The sequence below is a fragment of the Ciona intestinalis genome, chromosome 10, assembly GCF_000224145.3.
Source record: "Ciona intestinalis chromosome 10, KH, whole genome shotgun sequence".
Lineage (NCBI taxonomy): Eukaryota > Metazoa > Chordata > Ascidiacea > Phlebobranchia > Cionidae > Ciona > Ciona intestinalis.
In genome coordinates, this window is record NC_020175.2 from 2,049,581 (window position 1) to 2,064,009 (window position 14,429).

Consider the following 14,429-nt stretch of genomic DNA (forward strand, 5'->3'; position numbering starts at 1 on the left):
CTCCAAATTATGTTTAATTAGAAACATTTTTAACATTTCAATTCCCATTCTACAATACTGGTTAAAATCGTTACATTTCCCTGAACTATATTTCCATGGCATAATATTTTTTATTGTTTATAGGCCTGGTTCTAACGATGGCCAGCAGGAGATAGGAAATAACACGGAAAACCCGAATGGATTGGATGCAGCAACTGCAGTAAGTACAATCCACATACATATATGAATAGAACTTTATATGGTTTACATTTAAATCTTTACCTGAATCTGTGCACTCAATCTAAAACTACAAGCATGGACAGGGTTTAATTACACAGCAGTTAATGCTGATTTCAATTAAATTTATGATACCAAACCTGAAAAAAATCAGTAATTTGGAAACTCACATAGCCAATTTTTTGCATAGAGGTTTTTTGCACCATTCTTTCAGAAGCTGTTTCATTTTTGAAACTTTTGTACCTTAGCATGAGCTTTTTTATTATTACACAAATTTTCATTTTCCGTTGTTGACAACAAATTATCTAATAGATGTTGCAGTTGGTCAACATTAGTTTTGTGCGGATTAGTAGTAAAATAAAAAAAAAAATTTTTATCACATCAGCTGAATACTAAACTTTTTCCAACTGTTCCATGCTGGCACAGCTATGTTTAATCCAATTGTTTTTTTTTACTACTTTTAGGTTGAAGCACAAAGTACAACTGAAGACTCAGGTAAGCAATTACATCTCATGCTTTTATTTCAGCATTTTTTGCCAATTTACCCATTTTCGTTTGACCTTTATTCTATGTGGGTAAGGTTCAATGGAAAGGCACCCAAAGAACATTTGGATTTAGGCCAGAGTTGTCCAATTACCGCAAGAACCACGATTCATTTCAAAAGTTTACAGTTCTATCTTTTTAAATCTTTCTTTAAACCAAAAACTCCTTCAACATATTTTTTAACGTTTTTTATAGTTTGTATACTTTTAACATGTTTTTCAATTGTTTTTTTTTAAGTTTATAGATTTTTTTAACATCTTTTATTTTTTTTTCTTCATTTTTAACTTAAAGGTGACCTTTCATACCTAAGAGGGTTACTAAGAAGTCAGGGCTTTTCCATTGCTGATGATTCTAAAGCTAAACAACTTTTCCAACATTTCTGTGACATTATGACATGGGGAATTCGGAAGGTTAACTTAACTTTAAATTAAAAAAAACTTGTTCTGACCTTTGTTAGATTTACTGCATGTAATTCACTGTTCAAAGCTCTCCAGTTGCCAGCTTAATAGCTAATACCAAAAGTTTTTTTTTTAAATTGTTAAAATAATGTTTCTTGTCTTTTTTTGCTGCAAACCAAATTCATTTTCTGTACTTGGTTATAAGAGCTAGTAATTGATAGAACATTAGATTTTATTTTAAATTTAAAAGGATGTGGTGCCATTTTTGCATTTTATGATGTCAATCCTTATAGGGATAGCTAACAACCATTTTACAATACTCAGGTTATAGATTATTGCAAGGGTATACCACAGTTTGTCCAACTATCCATCGTAGATCAGATTGTTCTGCTGAGAGGGGGTTGTTTGGAGATGCTTGTACTGAGGTGATTTTACTTTAAATACCATTAAATAAAAAGGAAAAAATAATCAAGAAGGTTAAAAACTATCAACTGGTAACTTTCAGCTAAAAGGTGTATAAAGCCACCATGCATACTGCACAATAGGGTATTTGTTTAACAGTAAAGCACTCTGCCGAAAAAGAGGGCTTTAAATAGTTTTTGTTGCCTTAAACCGATTACGAAGTAATGTTGATGTTCAAAGGTCGTACTTTGCGTTTTCATGCAACGAGAACAAGTACATGTCCGACAAGTTTCAATACAAGCCAAGTGATTTTTTACAAGCTGGAGGCAACAAAGAGTTTGTTGAGAAATATAACAGTCTTCATATTCGAATGCGCAAAATGAAACTGCAGGTAAATGATTTTAGTAATTTATAAAACTCATGATCACTATGTTCAACCTGGGTTGCTTTTGGTTGTAAATCCTTGATAATTTCAGAATTCAGTGTTGCAAGAAACCATTTACCTTAAAAAGGCATTCTAATGAATAATGAAAACTTGTATATGAATCGAGATGCTTGGGTATTAACCTTTCTTTCACCTTTTGTGGCACCTCTACATCACACTTGAGCATTTCTATCAATATATTAATTTTGATTCTTTTTGGGTATGCCCCTAACATGGCATACCTTACACTGCTTATATGGTTCTTAAACTTGTTTGTATGCTTTACCCTTTTAACAAAGATACTTATCAGATTTACCCCCAATATTTAACGTGGCGCTCATTTACTAAAAAGCGAAAACAACTAATTACATCGGTCATATTTAATGCGACGAATGTGCTTGCTTTTTGGCAACCAGTTGTTCAATGTCTAGTAAAGTACTACGATTGGCACAGTTTTTCTGTTCCGACAACAAATGCGGATTTTGATTGGTGGCTCATTTACCCCCTAAATACGGAAAATGTACCCCTAGGGGTAAATTTACCCCAGTTTAAGAAACACCTCTTACAGAATTGTGAAACTTTTTTCTTTTAGGTTGAAGAGATTTGCCTTCTTCTCGCATTGGTTCTCTTCTCTCCTGACAGACCAGGATTAGAGGACCAGGCAAAGGTGGAACAAATGCAGGATTGTGTTGCAAATACATTACAAGCATATGAATACACTCACAAACCACCAAACGAAGTAAAACAATGTTACTTTATGTACTTAAAATAAGCACTTCTAACTAAACCGTTTTCCTCCATAGTTCTTTCTAGTGTAACCTCTTTTGTCTAAACTTAAAAGTACTTACATCGGTACAAATTTAATAAATACCTGCCAAATTCAAGCCTAAATCATAAGTTTCTATTCTTCCAACATACCACACTGTACCGCATCATAAAGTAGAACAGAGAAAAAAAAACACAAATAATTATAAAGATTCTATTATTAAAGCATCAACCTTCCATAATCAAGTCTTCCTTTTTACAGGCTCGTACGATGTATTGTGAGCTGCTCCTCATTCTTCCTATCCTCCGTACCATCAACATGCTATTCGCTCAAAACATCATGTCCCTCAAGCAAACCAATGAAAAAGATATGAATCCTCTGATTTTGGAAGTCAACAACAGTGCAGATGATGAAGATTAATTACGATGTCTATTGTATAGTAGGGTGGGGGAAGATGGGACACCTTTAACACATAATATCCAGATATCCTGATCGTGTTTTAAACAACTAACAACGGTCTATGAGACTCATGAGGACATAGTTTCATATTTCTTTGAATCTTCTTTGTTTACTACTAAATTGGACGAGAAAATAGAGTTAAAAAGTGTCCCATCTTCCCCCATCCTTCTGGATAAAAACACATTTTTTTATCGAGTTTTTTTACAAAATCCTCTGGATAACAATTTTAAGACGTTAAATATTTTGTTTTATTTCAAAATCATGATTTAATTTTTGTATTATAGTTTCCAATATGTCATGAATTTTCTGTATATGCGATCATTCTGCCAAGCCATAGCGATTCTGCTTTAAGCCTTTCCAATTTTTCATATTTATATGTATATGTGTGTGTGTGTTTTTCTTTTGTGCTTTTATTCTTTTTGTTGAACTAGGTCAGGTTGCGTTTTAAGTCAACTAAATGCTGTAAATAGTTTTACAATATCGGTGCTCGCAGCTTACCTCATGTCTTCCGTTAATTATAGCAACGGTACGAATCGTTGTGTCGATGAGCTTTTCTGCAGCAATACCGCGTTCTTTTGCACCCGGCCCGCAATTCTCGAGTTCCTGCTATTTCCTGTTCGGTTCCAACGTCGCACTTAACCTCACCTGTGCATATTACTAATAAAACAATTTCTGGCAGTACTATTGGTTTTTACTTTTGATAAACTTAATAGTTAATAAACTAAACGATCTTAATGAATATTTAACGAGAAAGATTTGAAGAAAACCGTTGCAGAAATCATTCGAATAAATGTAAATTATTTACCTTGGATGGGAAACGGCAGTCGTTATAACATAGGTGTTCTGCTTCATACACCCGTGTCTGCTTTGGCAGTTACCACATACGTAGCTTTGCGAGTATTCAGGTTTTAAACAATAACTCGTGTTTAAAACAGGGTCCCGTGTCGTAGAAACTGTCGTTACCGGTCTACCCTAGGCTAAATGAGCGTCATCGTCTGGCTCACGGTATAGCACGCCTGCCTATAACCCGGGGGAATCGTTGCAACCATTGTGGGCGTATGCCTCCTTAGGCAAGGCACCTAATGGGACCTACCAACGAAAAATTAGAATTTGTGTATTGATAGAAATGCTTAAATGTGATCTAAAGGTATACCACCAAAGTTTCAAACCACAAAACAGTTTCTGTCCTTTTAACGGCAATTGTACCCAACTAAGTGGTTACTAATAGTACCCTTTTTGCATGGTCACTTTTATGCGCGTTAAGTACTCGCATATTTACTCGCAAACGCTTATGACGTTATGCGTGTTAACTTTGTTTTTGCGAGTAAAAAAAGTGACCATGCAAAAAGGGTATAGGTGGTCTAAAATTGCCAACAATACAGAAAAACTATCATTCACAAAGATAAATACGTGGAAACTCGTAAGCTCGAACAAGGTGTATGAGACAGTACACCCGTGTTGTAACGAATGTCATTTCCAGTCACGCAAAGATAATTCATTCATTTACATTTATTTATTACGATCCCTATATTTTTAAAACGATTATAAAAGGCTGGCCGTAAGGGGGCGACACTGATCTTAATAATACGTTGTTTTAAAATAATGACATCGCGTACTTATATAACCTGTAGAGTGTAGTCTGTTGGTCATGATGTACTATTGTTGTGGATAATTCTCTTCCTCGTACTGTTGCTTGTTATTTAATAAAAAAGTGCTTGAGAAAAAATAATTCTACTGTTATGTGCTGAGGGCAGTGGGTCCCTATTTACACGAATCATTTGACAGTAATCTTTCCTCACCCTACTATATTTCACAACGTGTTTAGTACAATCTGTGCATATCGTTTGGGGCACTAACTTTAATCTCAAGGTGCAGGAAATGAAATTGTGCTCTTCTATCTCGTACAAGTTGAACTGTGCTTAGTGCGCAACCTTTAATACACGTGACTTTACGTGTATAGACCTACGTCATTTTATAAGTACGCGTTTTTGCGTGTTCGTATTTTTACGGGTACACTATTCCAGATATAGCAACTCTACATGTTTTCATTCTAACGTGTGCACATTTCTCAGTGAGCCACAATCTTGTTTACCCTAATTAACAGAACTTGAAACTAGTAATAACGACCCGATAAAAAACCTTGATCGATTTTCATTTTACTTCAAAAAAATATTGCGGGTATTTTAATAGTGATGTTTTGCTTCCTGAGCATTTGCTGGCGTTTTGTTAGAATCGTTAGGATGAATTAGATACTGGTAATTGTGACGGAACAAATGGAATCTTGTTTGATACAAAAGTCACCAATCCCGCCCAGTTTGCCGAACGTTGATTAAAAACACGGCATAAAGATCATATATCACGAACCCTTCAGTTTAAGATGAAAAGAATTGTGCTTAAACATTGGAAGCTTTTGTTCTTTTGTGGTCTGTTGGGTCCCGGGGAGTCGGGGCTGGTATTTTGGTAACAGATACTTGCCTGCCCTCGCGTTTTGTAGCTCGTGTTTTGGATACTTGTCTTGTCTGGTTACTAAACACAAGAAAGTCGGTTTGAAACGCGCTCGAGCTTACTGTCAATTAAGAATCCGATAGCCCAATTATCCGATAATTAATTCGCAAGCGGGGTAAGTTCAGCCGAAACAATAGTCAAGTTGTGTATTTGATGTACGTAAATTAGATATTAAAATTTATCAAAGCATTTATGTTTATTTCTTCATATTTGGAGGGAGATTTATTCCAGTAAATCCTTTCATCGGTTACGAATATTTGAAATTTCGACCTATCCTTTTTTTCGTTATGTTTGCGAAGTGGAAAAGGGGAAAGCTAATATGCTGCTGATATACCAAAGCTTCTTCGGTTAAATTGAATAAATACCGCTTGCCGAGGACTTATAAACTTTCGACCAAAAACTTTTATTACATTTTATTACAACTGCTTCATTACAAAAAGGATGATATTTTAATTACATTTATTTTTTCTATGACGTAAAGTTTAAAAACAGTTATAAATTACTGCTGAAAGTCAGAAGACAAGCAAATATGAATGGTATCATTAATTACCCGACCACAGAGAAAGGAGCCAGAAAACCAAAATGTGCCAGATGTCGAAACCATGGGATGATATCCTGGTTAAAGGGGCACAAGCGACATTGCCCGTACAGAGATTGCGCATGCGCGAAATGCAATCTTATAGCAGAGCGACAGAAAGTCATGGCGGCTCAGGTACGATTTGTTATTTATTTACAAAGCAAATCCATAGCAAAATTATACGATTGTTTGGGGAAAGTTTAACCAGCTTACATTTGTATTTTACTTAACGAACGGCATTTAAAAATATTCTTGACATTTTTTTGGAAAAAAAATCCAGAATTTTAAAGTTTTATTTGTTTTTTTTGTTTCGTCATTATAAAACTTACATTTTAGGTCGCCTTGAAGAGACAGCAAGCAGCCGAGGACGCAATTGCTCTTGGTCTACGAGCGGTTAACGTTCCGACATCCTTACCGGGAAGTTATCTTCCTGCTGGACCTGTTTTCCCCACACACGAAGCTACAAACGTTGGAGATGAAAAAAGTAAAATGGTTGTTTAAATATTGTTCAGATTGCGTATTTATTTTCACTGTTTGACCTTAAATGTTAAGCAGAATGGAGATAATTAAACATCTTAAAGGGGTAAACAAAAGAAAACTTGTATACGGATAGAGATGCTCAAATCTGATTTATCTCTCAAATTATCACAAAAGTATAAATAAATAAACAGGTTTTGAAAAAAACGCGTTAAAAACACCCTGCGGTAAAAAGAAATCGGCCGTGCGAAAAGGCATGGAATTTACGATGAGAAATATTACAACAATATAAAGTCTATATTTTACTAATTTTAATACATTCAAAAAGGAAAAGCACTGAGTCACACCTTTTCTTATTGAAAATCGCATGTATTGTTTTACGGTCGAATTTGTTTTTTACTATAGCGGTTGAATTTGCGTTTTTTTTGTCTCCTGTCTTTTTCATTGTTTAAAACTTTGGTGGTAACTTTGAATCACATTTGCGCATTTCTATTCATATACACACATTTTGATTTTTCATTGGTATGTACTTTTAACTTGTTTTACTGGCCCGCGTGTCTTTTTGATTATATTTTGATTGACTTAATAAAACTAAATGGCGCTGACTGGTGTTCTATATACCCCAAGCGAGAATATGTATGATTTAGTTTAAACTTTGCTGGAATGTTATATCGTGCTATACAATTCCCAAACGTTTTTTAATCGTTTTATATAAATGTATATATTTCAATAGATTCCACTGGTAGAAGCGATGACGAAGAAGTCGCTATCGACTCTTCGGTAAACGAAAGAGAAGACGAGAACGCTGTGGTGTCGTCAGAAGCCAGCATTAACATCGCACACGCCATGGCATCTTCGTTCCGACCTGGAAAACTAAGCCACCTTGAGATTCTGACTCGACTGTTTCCGCAACAGAAACGATCAGTATTGGAGCTTGTACTACAAGGTTGTAACGGCGATACAGTAAAGGCGATCGAACATTTTCTGTCGGTGAACGAACCAGCTACCGCGAGTCCACCATCCAAAACCCCTTCCCCTCCACCAGATTCGCGAAAACGAAAACTATCCACCCCAAACTCTGAGTTCAAACGACATGCCCCGAATGAACGGCTACCAGTATGGAAATCCGACCAATCAGCATTCAGCTCCCTTGAAGCAAAAAAATCCCCTAACCTCGCACTGAACTCTCCTTTATCGAGAACGGTTGTGGGAAACCCCCCTAACCCCATGAATTTGGCTTCGTCCATTTTTAATTCCTCCATTTTCCCGAATCTTTCTGCCGAAACATTGTTCCGAGGCTTCCCTCCTAACCCCACTTTTCCATTGGGTCAAAATTTTAGCGGTGGGGTAACCCCAAACCCATTTTACTTTCCGTTTTACCCACTAAACACCAAATTATCGCCATCCATTGGAAGCCCAACTACGTGACTGCATGTCCCCATAGAGGTAAAACCTAAAAGTTGTAAACAACACCACGACTTACGATGACGTTTGTGTTTGTGGGCAACCACGACTTACGGTGACGTTTGTGTTTCATAAATTCAAATTACAATGTAGTTCGCTGATGATGACAATAAAATATCATGGTGTAATTTATTTAATTTTCAAATCGAGTAAAATATACCTATGCTGATTTTCTGACTCATTCTAGTTCTTTGATCTTGTCAAATATTTTCGCGGGAACGAATGACAACCACACCATTATTCGCTTTCCAGGCGTTACTTTCTCCCCACGGAAACAACCAAAAATATCAATTTGGCTCGAAAGATTGTATAATTTATAGCCGGTTAAGAAACAAACTGTCGTCGACGTGCATTCGACCTCTTTAGCTCGTCGAGCTTCCTTTGTAAGGCTTGTTGGGTTCCCGGCGTTTTGTTTGAGCAAGTCGCAGAGATCTTTTGTAAAAGCTTTGATGGATGGAGAGCTTGTAACGAGTTTGCAGGTGTCTCTATTCACTAGCGAGTCGATCAAATATTGAGAGAAATTAAGCGAAAAGCCAGCGCGGCTGGAGTCACATTTTAATAACTTTTGCATCGCTTATTTATAAAATATAATAAAGTATAGTAAGGTGGGGAAACACGGGACACATTTAGCACATAATAAACAAATATCCTTATCGTGTTTTTTTACAATTAACAACGGTCTCTGCGGTTGCGGTGTTCCATCTTCCCCCACCCTTATATATTGGACTTTCTTCGTGACTCTTCTTCATTTTGCAAAGCCATTTTTGTTGTATTGATCATGTGAAAATCTGTTCAAAACACAAGCAACAAAGCGATGATTGTTTATGTAACAAAAAGTGTCCTGTTTCAAATCGGCAATGTCCTTTAGCGGGGTTAGGCGACCGCGGCACAAAGTGAAACTTCATCTAATGTATCGGATGGAGTGCGTCTACCATTATGTATCCAAAGATGCCAGCGTAATGTTACACCCCCTTGTAGTCCCAGGTCGTTTGGAAAGACGAGAATCCAATTTTCCAAACGATAATTTAAATTCTCGGTATGAAAGTAGGTGTCGAGGAACAATGATTTGATTTAGAGTGCTATAGCAGGTTACTCACATCAACATAATTAATTCCATGTAATTTAAAAAGATAAATTAACATATATACTATTTTTGGTTAAACACCTTAAATAAAAGAAATAATAAAAAAACAACTTTTTGTAGTGATTTTAGTTTGTTTGTTAATACGTCGGAAATATTTGTTATAACAACTTTAAAACTTTCGCGTGGTAGCAGAAAAGTTCACGGGGCAACAAAATAAATCGATTGCATAATTAGTTTAAATCTTAGATTTGTTGCGAAAGTTTCTCGAGCCCCCTGAAGTGCTGGTGGAGGGCGCAGCCACCCGGGAAAGATACACGTCGAAAGTTTTCAGCTAATTTCGCCGCCTTACAAGTCGCTTTGTTCTTCAGCGCCTTTGTTTGCACTGGTCGCATCCTCTTTAACATGAGCACCATCATGCTACTTGAACACGGTGCCCGAGCGTCAATTAACCGGAATATTGAAACATCAAAGTTAAATATTCGGCAACACTGTGGAACCACTGGTTATTTCGCTAATGTGCGAAGTGATAAAATCCACAAATATGAGCAAACAACAGGTATCGAGGACGGGATAATGAATTGGGGAAGGAAATGAAGCAAGATTCGGACACGTTTACACTAGCAGGACGAATAACCGCCGAACAAAACCGCTCGCTCGAAGACAATTAAATGTTGTAAACAAAAACTGGTTTCCAACGACTGTGAAGACGATTTTATCTGTGAGTGTCGGTGCAATAACGCGATAACGCCCAGCGACGAAAAGATATATCGACGACGGGGACAATTACTGGGGTTTGGCAAATACCGAACAATAGACGATCCGTCTTGGGAGTCCGTCATTGCAACTATAGGATCCATTCCTTGGCAAACAGTGCGATTAATTGTTAAACTATCTCCACCCGCACGCGGTCGGTGCCTTTCATGTTCGGCCCGACGAAAATATCGTTGTGAATGGAAATCATTATTGTCACGTCACTGATCCCTCTGTGACGGTTGAAACATGATGAAGAATACATTGAGCAAACACCGACAGTTTGCGGTTTATCGTCAGCTTAAAGCTGGGCAAATTTGGACTCAATGCTACCACCGTGCGGTTGAATAAATTACTACTTCTAAATAACCTACTACTTCTTGAAACGACAAACTGTTGATATTCTTGTTTATTAAAATTAGAACAATAGAAAAACGGTACTTTCGTATGGTGTCTCCTATAGATATTCTAATATAGTAGGGTTGGGGAATACGGAACATATTTTTATCCCGTTTTTCAACGTACACACTGGTTTAAAGCCTAGTTATTCTTGGTTCGTTCCTGATCGAGTTTTTAACAATAAAACGCTCTTTACAGTCCGGAGGCTACGGTCGTAATTCCCTAAATATTCTTTGTTTAGTCTACTGCCAAGTTAGTAATACAGTATGGTGGGGAAAGATGGGGCACTTTTACCACATAATATCCAATTATCCTGATCGTGTTTTAAACAATTAATAACGTGTTTGGGGGTTGTGGAGATGAATGTTTTTGCTTACTACCAAATTGGACGAGAAAATAGAATGAACAGGTGTCCCGTCTTTCCTCACCCTACTATATCATAAACCTAAGCTGTCTAAGTCTATGGTAATATCTCGCAAGTTTATTCAGTTTGTAAGTAGTCATACATTTTTTTGTCTAAGAGTTAATCTTTTTCTATTTTTTCTTGGCCATGATCTTTTCTACCTGAATTCTTAATCTCAGTTATATAAACCATAGTTTATAAAAACCTATTCAACATGTAATCAATAATTACAAAGCGGGAAGTAAATTTCAATGCGTTCGGTAGTAACTCAGTAACATACATGTGTACATATTAGACACATTTACATATATACACACATATATATATAATATATATAACAGAATATGTATATATATATATTTCTGTTTTATGCACAAGATACATTAGTGCAAATCGTTTGATTGCATTAGTTCAATATCAGTGTTAAATGCATAAGTTATTCAGGCAATGAATAGTATATACATATATATTAGGTTTTTAAAACCATGTTTAAATACATGAGCCTAAGTATTGATCAGGGGCTTATCTGTTCATTATAAATAGTGTATAGTTAGATATACATAGGTTACAAAACTTTTTGGAAAACTAAAGATCTTAAAAAAATATATTTTTTTTAGCATGGAAACCTCTTTCCAAATTTTAAATCAACAGCATGACCAACCAAGACAATATTGTTGGACATAGTAAAAATACATACACGCTTTTTAATATACGAATTTTGTATGGAATATGAAACTACAGCATAGAGCAAAACCAATCTTTGATGCCCCATGAGTGAGAAGTAATGTAAACTCATTCAGTAATTCCATAACTCCGCAAAGCATCTAAAACTTCTGTCATGTAATTGGTATCAGGATATCCATCACTGAAAACAAAATAAGCATATGCCTAACATAATTACGCAACTTAAATTTCAAATGTGCAGTTACAATAAAACGTCAAACAACAGACACTATGATATGATATAGGTAAACGTGTAAGGTGCTGTGACACAATACACGTGAATATGGGTTTAAGGCTCGTTATTCTAACCATTTTTGGCGTTTTTTGGGCAGGATGTTAAAAAATCCTATGTTATAATGACAACAATGGTCACTGCCTCACCACTCGAGGATAAATATGTTTTTATTTATCCATTCAAACAAAAGTAGACCACTTTAAATAATTGTAAACAGCGGTCAGCATGTTATTTCTAATCATCTGTTGTGTTTGCGGTTATAAGGAAAACAAAGGCAACACACATCTTATGGATCCATAAAGTTGTTCCTAAAATATACCTTAGAAATGTCACACCAAGATCGTTTTCTCTAAAACTCAAATCTTACATGTAAGAATATTAACATACCGTTCTTTCCCTCCTGTTGGGTTTGTTTTATGAGGTATGTCCTTAAACATAACTCTATACTGCTTAGATGTTTCACACATGCCAACCCCAAAAGTGAAACCTTCTTGGAAAGCTTTATGTAGCAGCCGATATACAGATTGTCCTTCAGAGTTATCTGGCAAGTAAGCTGTCTCAGTACAGCCATTGTATGTTTTACCAGGTGCAGGATGGGATTTCTGCAAAAGTTAATGTAGAACTGCTCATTCTGAAAGCATTAAGAAATTTATTTGGTGTGTGAATGCCATTTATTTATTCTCATTTAAAAAGGTGAGCGCAGTTGTAACATAAGTGTTCAGATACAACATTTATTAATATGTGAGTCAATCAGAAATATTGACGAAATACAGCAGAGAACAAAACCAATCTTTGATGTCACATGACGAATATCGTAAACACATTCAGTAATTCCATGACTCAGCAAAGCAACAAATACATCTGTTATATAATCATTGTCAAAATATATTTCAAAGACCACAAGCATTTTCCTAATATAACTTTTTTGTATAAAAAGTGAAACAAAGAATGATTCTAAGTGTGACTTACATCCTGGATACCTCCTTTAAAGGTGTATACAATCGTGATGGTGTTACAATTGTATCCAGATAAAGGAAAATAATCTTGCTGTCTTTCCATTTTCCCATCTTCAGGTTGTATCCCCTCTCCAATGCATTTAGAAGGCGGTAACTGTATATTTAAAACGATTAATGAAATTTCAAAAGGAATGAATGCCAAAAAGGGGAATAGGTAAAAAGTAACAGCAGTGGGTTACAGTTTGATACTGCCACTACTGTGGTTATGTGTTACATAAGTGATGGAATATAAGCAGAAATAAGGTAGGTGAAATAAGGCACCTTTTTGTATTAATTCCATGCCACTCAATGATAAATAAGTGGTATTCATTCATTTATTTATTCAACTTATGTCAAAAAAGTATTTTTTATGAGCCTTATTTTACCTATATAAAAGAATGTGCAGAAAAGTATGTTTAATACATTAGAAACCATAACAAAACGAAGTGCTTATGTTTACCATTTGTATATGAGAATTTTATATACCAGCGTATTTAAAAGTACCACGCACCTCCGATTAAAACTTTTGTAATTACTGTCCAATGTATTACCATAAGACAAACTTTTAAAAGCATAAACAATATTTGTTTTGGTTTGTAGTAGTGTCAATATTTCACATTTACCTGTTTGCTACAAGCGCCAGCAAACAAGTTATCCTGGCTATCTGTAGGATTGAATCTAGTATTTTCAATGTTTTCTGAGCTCTCTGCATGCTGGAACTCCTCTACTTGTATACCTACAATAAAATGTATGGTGGTCTGCAATCTACATTGTACACAATTGCAATGACCTATAAACATTTGTAACTAAATGAATTAATTTTACTTAATTATACCGCACGGCAACTGTAAACATTGTAGTGCGGCAACTGTAAACATTATAACATAAGTGTTCTACTTTATACGCTGATTTGCCCAACACAAATGAAAATTTGTTGGTGGTTGTAGTTTTTTATATGGCTGAAAATTTAGGCAACCAATGGTGGTTGGGCCAATTACTGTTAAGTATTTTGCCCAAAGATTTAAGCATTGCGTTGGCGAATGCTCAGATTTTGTGCTCCTATCATTTTCTTAACTATGTTGTATATAGTAGTTTACATACAGTTAACCTAAAATCGGAAAAGAGGCACACAAAGGAACAGGAAGAAAAATGATTAATTAAAATAACATTTACTTCATAACATACATACTTTTATTTAACTGTTGATTTTGATTATCATATTCTCGATACAATTCATTAACTTCTTGCTTCAACATCTCAAGATCTTTCGGAAGAACAGAAGGGGGGAGTCTGTGATAAAACTGAATGTGACTGTATAATATTTTACAATTTTTGTTTTGTAGAATTTTTCAACACATGAAGTACCAACAAGCAAATGGATTGGGGTCAAAGCAAAAAAATCAGCTAAACTTAAAATTTATAATGCATCCTATAATATGTGGGTGTCAAGATATGGGTCTACAGCGAGACACAACATAGGACCTGGGATTTAGACCAAGTTGGTCTATTCCAGAGTTTGTAATGTACGTGTACAATGATATTTTTTGCATTGTTATCATTTATCAATACTTTAAATATCAGCTGAAAGCACTGAGTATTTTCTATATGC

The 14,429-nt window shown here is 35.5% G+C and overlaps 3 protein-coding genes across 7 annotated transcripts in view; 2 read left to right on the forward strand and 1 right to left on the reverse strand.

Moving 5' to 3' along the window:
• vdr-b (nuclear receptor VDR-b) overlaps positions 1-3,889 on the forward strand; it is a gene marked incomplete in the record, with an annotated part of 9,160 nt that extends 5,271 nt beyond the window's left edge. The window contains 7 exon segments of one of the 2 annotated variants that reach the window (XM_026836222.1): positions 134-199; positions 681-711; positions 1,051-1,169; positions 1,482-1,582; positions 1,800-1,950; positions 2,576-2,722; positions 3,011-3,889. In XM_026836222.1, the coding sequence (XP_026692023.1) occupies positions 134-199; positions 681-711; positions 1,051-1,169; positions 1,482-1,582; positions 1,800-1,950; positions 2,576-2,722; positions 3,011-3,169 (774 nt within the window). 2 annotated transcript variants of the gene reach the window in all.
• Positions 3,890-6,011: 2,122 nt separating this feature from the next.
• Positions 6,012-10,433, forward strand: LOC101243430 (doublesex- and mab-3-related transcription factor A2-like). Its single transcript, XM_004226545.3, has 3 exons — positions 6,012-6,425; positions 6,627-6,774; positions 7,501-10,433. The coding sequence occupies exons 1-3, from the start codon at positions 6,243-6,245 to the stop codon at positions 8,193-8,195; spliced, it is 1,026 nt and encodes a 341-aa protein (XP_004226593.1). The 5' UTR covers positions 6,012-6,242; the 3' UTR covers positions 8,196-10,433.
• Positions 10,434-11,089: 656 nt separating this feature from the next.
• LOC100177694 overlaps positions 11,090-14,429 on the reverse strand; it is a 9,153-nt gene continuing 5,813 nt past the window's right edge. For 3 of the 4 annotated variants that reach the window (XM_026836431.1, XM_026836430.1, XM_009861655.2), the window contains 5 exons: positions 14,010-14,110; positions 13,444-13,556; positions 12,795-12,935; positions 12,213-12,427; positions 11,090-11,732 (listed from right to left, as the gene is read on the reverse strand). In XM_026836431.1, coding sequence (XP_026692232.1) covers positions 11,660-11,732; positions 12,213-12,427; positions 12,795-12,935; positions 13,444-13,556; positions 14,010-14,110 — 643 coding nt within the window. In that variant the 3' untranslated portion in view covers positions 11,090-11,659. Of the gene's footprint in view, positions 11,733-12,212; positions 12,428-12,477; positions 12,687-12,794; positions 12,936-13,443; positions 13,557-14,009; positions 14,111-14,429 lie in introns of those variants that run through there. The other variant, XM_002125148.4, reaches the window with a different exon arrangement.

Bases quoted from the DNA above. Each gene is read 5' to 3' on its own strand.
- LOC101243430 (XM_004226545.3), top strand. From the start codon at position 6,243: ATGAATGGTATCATTAATTACCCGACCACAGAGAAAGGAGCCAGAAAA. The intron at 6,426-6,626 runs GTACGATTTGTT...CTTACATTTTAG, and splicing joins AGAAAGTCATGGCGGCTCAG to GTCGCCTTGAAGAGACAGCA. The intron at 6,775-7,500 runs GTAAAATGGTTG...ATATTTCAATAG, and splicing joins AAACGTTGGAGATGAAAAAA to ATTCCACTGGTAGAAGCGAT.